At 35.4% G+C, this 8,931-nt stretch overlaps 1 protein-coding gene across 6 annotated transcripts in view; it reads left to right on the top strand.

The window, feature by feature from the left end:
* The first annotated feature begins 5,384 nt into the window (after positions 1-5,384).
* Positions 5,385-8,931, top strand: part of dpf2 (double PHD fingers 2) — a 33,379-nt gene continuing 29,832 nt past the window's right edge. For 3 of the 6 annotated variants that reach the window (XM_016286758.1, XM_016286756.1, XM_016286759.1), the window contains exon 1: positions 5,385-5,498. In XM_016286758.1, the coding sequence (XP_016142244.1) occupies positions 5,467-5,498 (32 nt within the window). In that variant the 5' untranslated portion in view covers positions 5,385-5,466. The remainder of the gene's footprint in view (positions 5,499-8,931) is intronic. The other 3 variants (XM_016286757.1, XM_016286755.1, XM_016286760.1) reach the window with 2 other exon arrangements.

Raw genomic sequence — 8,931 nt, 5'->3', positions numbered from 1 at the left:
GCATTATGCTAATATTTCCACATAGTGAGGTAGATATGTGGGGGCGTGTTAGAACGAGCCGTTTTAGGGGGGCGTGGCAGAGTCTTAACTTTGATAAAGAATATCTCTTTGGTTTTGAGACTTTAGTCTTTGCAACTTCAGGGATCTTATCTATGCACAATCAGCTTGTAACACTCCAAAGAGAAAGGAAAACTTGAAATCGCATCATATGACCCCTTTAACTTACCCCCGAAGTACATCAAACTGTCAACAAGGAAGTCTTAAAAGAGCAAACATTAACAGAAATAGTCATATTGCAATCAACTTTATATGATGCTACCTTTGCTCTGTAACAGCAATAAAAAAAAATCTACTGTATTCAATTAAACTCATCAGTTCTCATATTTAAAAAAAAATATTTGAGACATTATTCATTACATGTATACATAAAAAATTATTTGAAAGATTCTCACATTTTTCTCTTCTCAAAAGCTTTGTTCTAAGTAGCAAGTGTTTCTGCGTTTTATTTTTGTAAGCATAAGGACTAATTTCATTACACTAAATATTATCATACTGAATAGGACCTAAATGTTAGACATAGAATAAATAGATTTTATCACTAATCATAACTCTTAGTGTTTATTTAGAATTTTCTTATACTTAGGATAACATGTATAGCTCAGATAAACAGTTGTATTTAATTAAGGGTGATCAGGGTTACTGAGGATATTATAATTTTGCATCATTGAAGCACAATTACAACAATAAAACTAACAAAAACAATAAATAAAAGTACAATACTATTTCAAAGGTCAGACAAACAACAAGCAATTGGGGAAATATAGATGGGTATGTGTATATAAGTATAAATAGGCAGATGCATCGCTAAAAACCACACAACTTATTAATCATCTCTAAAATTCGTTTCTGCTCCACCACAGCAAAATACTGTGATTGTTCATGATGTTTAATACTAATGCTTTTTTCAGTTAGTCTGAAAAATACAGACTTGGATTATGACTGGATTTTGGATTAAATGGAAAATGTGATATTCTTATATAATTGACATGACATCTTTCACAAATACCTTACATTCCTGACAAAGACTTTTTACCATTAAAATGCATTGTGTTTTTAGACTGAAGGGGAAGCAGCTGCATCTCAGTGAGGAATATTATAACATTGCTGCCTTATCAATAAAAGTGAATCATTAATGGATTTGACTACACGTTAACCCTGTCATGTGCCTCTATAGCACTTGTTCAGATCTGCACAAGGAGACATTTTTGCCCATGTGTTGGTTTTCTGTACTGGATATTTGCTGCTGCTGCTGTACACACTACAATAGACTTACAGGACAAGACATAAAGACAGAAACAAATAATGGTGAATAAATGCTGATTTCTGATCCAACAGTCTGGCTGTGAAATCTCACTCTCTTTTATTTGCTTATATAGGTAAACGTGAAGGTAGTCAAACATTGCATGTTATATGTGGATTTTATGTGATACAATACAGATTTGTACTGACTTACCTTGACCTATTTTAATACAAAAGAATTCTCTATAGCTAAGACTGAAATTATTATGGGTGTAAGAAAGAGCAGAATTGCAGGTCAGTGCATGAATGACTCTGGTTTTACTGCTCTTACCTGTGACACTTTTTTCAAGTCTTAGCATGCATGTCTCTAGCGTACTTCTATCTGTTTTGAATACAAGTAATGTCTTGAATTTGCAATTTTGAACCTATACCTTGTGGCTGAACCCCAGGCTTGTGGTTGTGTGTGTTTGCGTATTCAAGGCCCATTAAGAGTTTGAGAGTGTGTCTGTGTACTTTGCTTATTTGCAGTAGCTCCTCCATTTTCTGCACAGGCCCTGGGAATCTTTCCAATTGGCTTTAACCCAGAGCAGCCCAAGCCCCTGACCTTACGATCACAATACCATGGGAACACCAGAGAGAAAGAGAGGAAAGAAGTATGGAAGGAATAGGGTTGAGGGAAGGTGAACAAGGGCCAAGATAAAGGGAAAAGAGGGAGTGAAGATTTGCAGAAGAGCAGATATATTTGGTATCAAAAAGGAGACCATGGTTCACAATCAGCAAATTATTTATTGTATACCGTTTTTGGAAGTGAAAAAGACTGTATAATTTACAGTGAATAACCGTAAATTGACATTCCCAAAATTCCCTGCGTTACATTTCAAATTTGATGTTTTTTTGTTGAAATAACTGTTTCTTCTTAGTTTTTTTCTAATCAGTTTTGTATATTAGGGTTGTGTGTTACACCTAATGTTGTTATGAATGTTTGGTGGTTATCAGTGTATTACAAAGGTACAAAACAGATTTCAGTACTTCAATAAGGTTGGTATATTAACATTATATCAGTTAATGAAATAACGGTATTTAACTGTAAATTTAAGTTAAAACCGTAAAACTTAAACCGTTGCTACCGTATTTTTTACGGTAAAATTCCGGCAACCACAGCTGCAGTTTTTTTACCGGTACGGATTTTTTATTTTACAGTGATTAGTACTGGTTTAGCTGGCTCCTGTTTTCATGTAATAATTTCTGGGCAATCCTCTGTTTTGTCTCATGAGCCATGCTGTCCCTATAGCAAATCCATATTTAAAGAGATACTTCACCCAAAAAGGAAAATTCTGTCATAATTTACTCACCCTCATTTTGCTCAAAAACAGTATGACTTTCTTTCTTCTGAAGAAGATAGTTTGAGAAATATTTCAGTCTTTACCTTTTCCAGACACTAAAATTTAGTGTGGGCTTTGGATCCTATTGACTTTCATTGTATGGACAAAAACAGTTCTTCGAAGACATCCCATCTAATAAAAAATATGTTCCAAGAACATTCTGTTGTTTCAATTAAATTATGGAAACGTTATTTCTGAATGTTCTTTAAACATTCAAAATGTTCAGTTTTAAAAACGTTTTCCTTGGTTATGCAAAAATTAGCTGAAAGGTTTAATGAACATAATTCTCTTGCAAAGTGATATGGGAATGTTTTCTGAATTATGTATATGTAATGTTTTTGTGCTAACGTTTTGAGAATGTTATTAAAGTCTTTAAACAAACATTCTGTTAATGTTACTGGAAGAATGTTTGTTCGTAACTTTTAAAGAACCTTGCCAGAATGTTCTGAGAACGTTCCCTGGTAGCTGGGATAATGGTGAGTAAATGATGACAGAATGTTCACTTTTAGGTTAACTATCCTTTGATCAGACCTAAAATGATCAGACCTAATTAGTGTTTCTAGACTCAAGTGCCAGTAGAAACTGTTCTGTTGACTTTTGCTTAGCCTGTTCCTGAAGCTTGCATTAAAAATATAAATTAATCACGGCTGAACCTTAAAATGAATAGTTTTCAATGTACAAGGTGTGTGTACGTACATCTTCATGTGTGTGTGATCTCTCTGTTTTAGGGAAATATGGCCCTTATATCACAGACTTGCTCTAATGTGTTCCTTTCTCCGTCCTCACTCCCATACTAACAGAATGTAACAGATAATAACCACCCAGGCAGTATCTGAAAACACGCACACATATACAAACATTTCCATGGAGTATGCTGAAAGTGCTTTGAGGAAGGGAGGACACCGAAAAGTATTCACCATGTGCTCTACTACTTCAGTGCAGCTTTTGTGAGCGTGTCAAAGGCTGCTCTGTGTGTGGCTACTATTCACAACCTGTCAGTTAGACATAGAATTGAGAAAGAAAGAAGGGAAAGCAAAAGAAAAAAGAATAGATGAAGAGGTTTGGAGAGGCTGAATAAAACGTTGTTTGTTTTGTGATAGCCTATATCGTTTTAGGAAAAGTCAATATAAAAATGGCCTACAAGAGAAACATGCATGAATATGGTTTCCCCTTACAAAAAGAATAAAGAAAGAAAGAAAAAAAAAGAATGCAGTGCTTGAACCTTGTGTCTGGGTTCAGCTGAGAACAATTTCCACAACATGACATTAAATTAGGCGTAATCATATTGTATTTTTGATAGCCTTTTCTATATGTTCTGCAGACCTTTTCAGCACTCTAAACAAAAACTGAAGCCAGCTGCTGAGGCCCCAGACCAGCATCAGAGAACCAGATAATATCCATTACATGAGGAAGAAGGGGTCGAGATTTCCTAGAATAGGTGATTTCTGGCTCTTCTTGTGTTTTGTAACTCACCGTTACAAATGTAAATTTAAATTTAATTCATTTATCCTGATATTTAAACTGAACTCAGTCCTTTTTTGACTCTGACCATTGAGCAAAAAAGCTGCTGAGACCTCTTAGTTTTGTCAGATTAACCACTAGCGCCACCTCGTGTCCATTCGTGAACAGTACAACATTAGGAGTTCATAATTTAACGGGTTTTGTTTTGACTCTGTTTGTTTTTTTACTTAATTTTGCCTGTTTACGAGTGAGTGTTTAATATAAAAAATATAACATCTTTGGCAATACAGTTAAGTAGGCTAAACAAATGATAATTAGGCTAATAGTAGGATATCATGTTTCAGTGTAGCGATGTATGCAGGCTAGTAGGCCTTCTTCAAGTGTCATATTTAAGTACTTGTATACACATGTTAACCTCAAACAATAACAATATTAACAATAATCCTGGAAGCTGTTGTTTTTTCGAATTTGGTCTGTAAAATGTCAAAATAGTTTCAACAAAAGTAGTCCATATGACTCGTGCACATATTACAAGTCTTCTGAAGGCATATTTGTGTGATAAATAGACGGAAATTGCATTCGTTATTTAGCCTACTGAAAATCTGATATCCACCCTTTGGCTGTGAACGAGTCATTGTTTTGAGTTGGATCTTGTCAATTAATTGTTCTAGTTCACAAAACCCATATGATTGTTTTGTTCGAACACGAATCGAACTGTTGTGTTTAGCCTAACTCACTGTAGCCCCTCACTGCAGAACAAAGATCCAGGGGGCCGGGTTGGATCCACATCTAGGGGGTGGAGATGGTAGGTTTAGGGGTGGAGATGGGTGGGTTTAGGTATCAGGGGGTGGAGACGGGTAGGTTTAGGTATATGTAAGGTGGGAGGAGTTGGATCTGGATCCAACCTCGCCCCCTGAATCTTGTGTGCGGCAGTGAGGACCACCTAAGGGGGAATGAACAATGATTAATGATTTTTAAAAAATGCTTCAGAAGATGTATCTTATAAAAACAGTTTGAACCATGCACTGTAAAAAACAAAAAAAATGTTTTTAATACTTTTTGGTCTTTTTGGCTTTAATAGCAACCAGTACAGTATTTCAACTTTCTCTTTTTGTGCTCCACAAAAAGAAAGTCGTACGGTTTTAGAAAGACAACAAATCTCTTCTGTTCAATGCATTGTGCTGCATCTATATTTGACCATGAAAAGCCTGGCCTTCACGCTCCCGCCTCCTGAACGCCCCTGACCCGCGGGCCGCGACCTTCCTCTGAGGTCCTTCCTTTTGCGCAAGCGCAGAACACCCGCTGGGCGCACAGTAGAGCCAAGATGGCGGCGGTGGTGGAGAATGTTGTCAAGCTGTGAGTATTTTTCATCCTTATTTGACTACATATGATATTTCCATGTTGAACTTTGATATGTAACTTTGAAGTAATAATACAACGTGTTGGACTTCTGTATAAATTGCTTAAAGAGAGGTAAAGACACGTGTTTGACAAGGTTATCCGAGCTCTGGTTAAGTTAGCTGTAGTAGCAGCTGCCGTGTCCCGCTGGTGTGAATGCTTCATTTAGCTTCCGTCTTTCAGCATGATCAAGGAGCAAAGCATGCAGGAGGCTTTTCTGTTCCTCTAATGAGTGTGTTTATATCAGTGGTATTATAAGGTATCGCAGGGACCATTTTAAGGTGCTCAAATGTTTGTTTGTCAGTGCTTTTGTTGCTTGGTTATTCTGGTCAGTTCAGTTGTGGAAGCAGCAGCAGCTGTCAGATTTATTGGATTGCAGTTTTATCATGTGTGAACACGAGAGACTCATATCACATATCCTGAAGCAGGTTACATTTATCTGACGCATGTTTTCATGTTATTAACTAAATAGCTTGCCTGAAAGTTATTTCCATTTATAATCAATGAGACGCATATGATCGTCTGATTATGTTAACTTGCCTAGTTCTTTATCTGCTTTTGCTACATCACTCTGTCCTGAAACCAGGAAGTACTTCTGGTGCAAATTGGGCTGTTAAATGCCTGTGTGCTTTTATTTAAATCACAGAATTAACTGTTCAATTAGGAGCTTTTAGAGGAAGGGCAGTAAAATGGTCAGTTATTACCCTCAAACAGGTTCTGACCCGAGTTTGACAGCCTTGGTATCTCCTGGAAGCACAGTTCCTTATTCAGCCCAAAGTTTCTTTCTGACTGATGAGTTGAGGACACTAGACAAATCCGCAACATTCAGAGAAGAGAACGGAAAAGAGGATTTGCACTAGGCCTGTCACAATAACAACTTTTTGTTGTGCGATATATTGCCCCAGAAATAATTGCGATAAGCGATATTATTGTCATTTTAAAGACCATTTTATGCCACTGAATATATCATCATAATGTAACAGTATAATAATGCAAGAAGGCCTTCACACTTCCAAACGACAACAAACTTAATTTTTAAGAATATTTAGATCATGGAAATGAAGTATCAAAATATTAGATGCCTTAAAAAAACTTGAATAAATAGTAAATAAACATTTTCTAACAAGAAGTGCAAAGTAACGAGTAATAATAATAATAATTTATGTATTTAGCATATTTTTTAAGTAGAAAAAAAGAAAAATGCACAAAGAACTTGTATGGAGATTTTTCCATCTACAGATTTGTCCCTGACCTTCTTTTCTCTGTAAATTAAGGGCGCACACTATTGCTGAGAAACACAATCACTACTTAGCAGTCAGATATTCGTATGCACAAAGACACAGATCCCTAAACAAGGCCATATCTGCAGATGAAACTTTGTTTGTAGAAGCATTTTTTAAATTGGAACTAGCACCTCATGACTACACCAAGTTATGTACGAGAAGCTGCAAAAGACACAGGCGCAAGTGGAACATACAAAACATGGTGACATTAATTTTTAAGTAAATATGGGTGATATATTGCATCACCAAAAATTATTGAGGTCATGCACATATATTGCGCGATAAGTTGATATATTGATTATTGTGACAGGCCTGATTTGCACATCAAAAAATCAAGAATTTGTTCTCTGTCACCATAAGGGTTCAAGTCTATTAAATTAATCTGTCAAGCAGTTTCAGTGAAATTGTCTGTGATTGGAACTAATAAAATACCATCCGGTCACATACTTTAACATCTTACAAAATTTGTAGCATTAATTTTGCAGTATCAAACACTTACTCCTCCTCGGAACCCATGTTTAACACCCATTTTTAACATCTGGCTTGGTGATGCGATCTTAAGTGGTCAAGTGAGATGGGTTTATGTTTCTACCTAGTTTAATAGGTGTCTCCTCTGACCACTAGTGATGTGATATACAGTGGGTACGGAAAGTATTCTTAAAGTAAGTGATATTTCAGTTTTTCTTTTTTAATAAATCTGCAAAAATGTCAACAATTCTGTGTTTTTCTGTCAATATGGGGTGCTGTGTGTACATTAATGAGGAAAAAAATTAACTTAAATGATTTTAGCAAATGGCTGCAATATAACAAAGAGTGAAAAATGTAAGGGGGTCTGAATACTTTCCGTACCCACTGTATATTTCTAGGGGCATTTCTTTTTTTCCTAAACCAGTCAAGCGCAACCCCCACTCTCAAGTTGATTTTATTGGTCAACTCAATCACGCAGTCACTATGCTTGCCGCGATAGACGGTGCTGACGGTGATATAGGTGTTAAGCCACAACACCGGTTACGTCATTTGCCCACCGCATCACCGACCCCCGTTTTGATTTTTTATAGTAATAAAAATTATTTAGTTCAGTAAAAGAACAGACACTACAATTAAAAACTGAACGCGGCTGCTCAATGCAGGGTGCCGAACGACAGTCGTATCACAGATCAGATTTAATTTCTCCAGTGAGGAGAGAGAGTCGAGCTGACTGACAAGAAGAGTGAGGCGAGGTGAGACAGACAAGATGATCGTGGGTGATTTAGTTTAGAAACTAGATGCAAAAGTGCCTGTTTGGCAATATTTTGGATTTTGAAAAACCTGTTGAATTTGCCATTTATCTAAGGTGATTTTGGAAGTTTTTTAAAAACATTTGTTTCTTATTTAATTGGTTCCACATTGTTTGCTGATTTTTACTTTATTTAAACTTTGTGTCATTTATTTATTTTATTTGACATTCGTTTAGCTAATAAACGTTCTACGTTTCTTATTTATTTGGTTATATATTATACATACTTATTTCCAGTTTTGTATACATATTAGGGATGTAACGATTCACTCAACTCACGATTCGATTCACAATTTTTTTTCCTTTTCCTTTTATTATTGCTTGGACAAAATGCTGTATGTTTCTTTGTGAAATTGAAATATAACACTATAATAATATACTAATATAGCACTTGCATATTATTGCTCTTTTGTTGGTTTTGATTGCTTCTATTGTCCTCATTTGTAAGTCGCTTTGGATAAAAGCGTCTGCTAAATGACAAAATGTAAATATAATGTAAATGTAAATAACAAAACTAAATTAACATTTTAAAACAAGCCCCAAATCAAATAAATAACACAAATAAAATAAATATCTTCATATAAACAAAATAAGGCTTTGTCTGTGCTCTTTCCCTTTAAAATGAGGCAATCATTTCCAAACAATGATATAATTGTTTAATAATCATTAAACATAATAATAATAATCATGATCCAAACAAAGATGCTGCATACATGCAACATGAGGATTTTTTAAATCTAAATTACATTGTATAATTTCTAAAGTTGAAGCAAAAACAGAATGGTTTGACTTCAGTTTTGTGAAACTATACATAAAAATATCTGCATGAAAC

Source organism: Sinocyclocheilus grahami, unplaced genomic scaffold, assembly GCF_001515645.1.
Source record: "Sinocyclocheilus grahami isolate Dianchi unplaced genomic scaffold, SAMN03320097.WGS_v1.1 scaffold215.1, whole genome shotgun sequence".
Taxonomy (NCBI): domain Eukaryota; kingdom Metazoa; phylum Chordata; class Actinopteri; order Cypriniformes; family Cyprinidae; genus Sinocyclocheilus; species Sinocyclocheilus grahami.
This window is presented reverse-complemented; position numbering and strand designations above follow the sequence as displayed.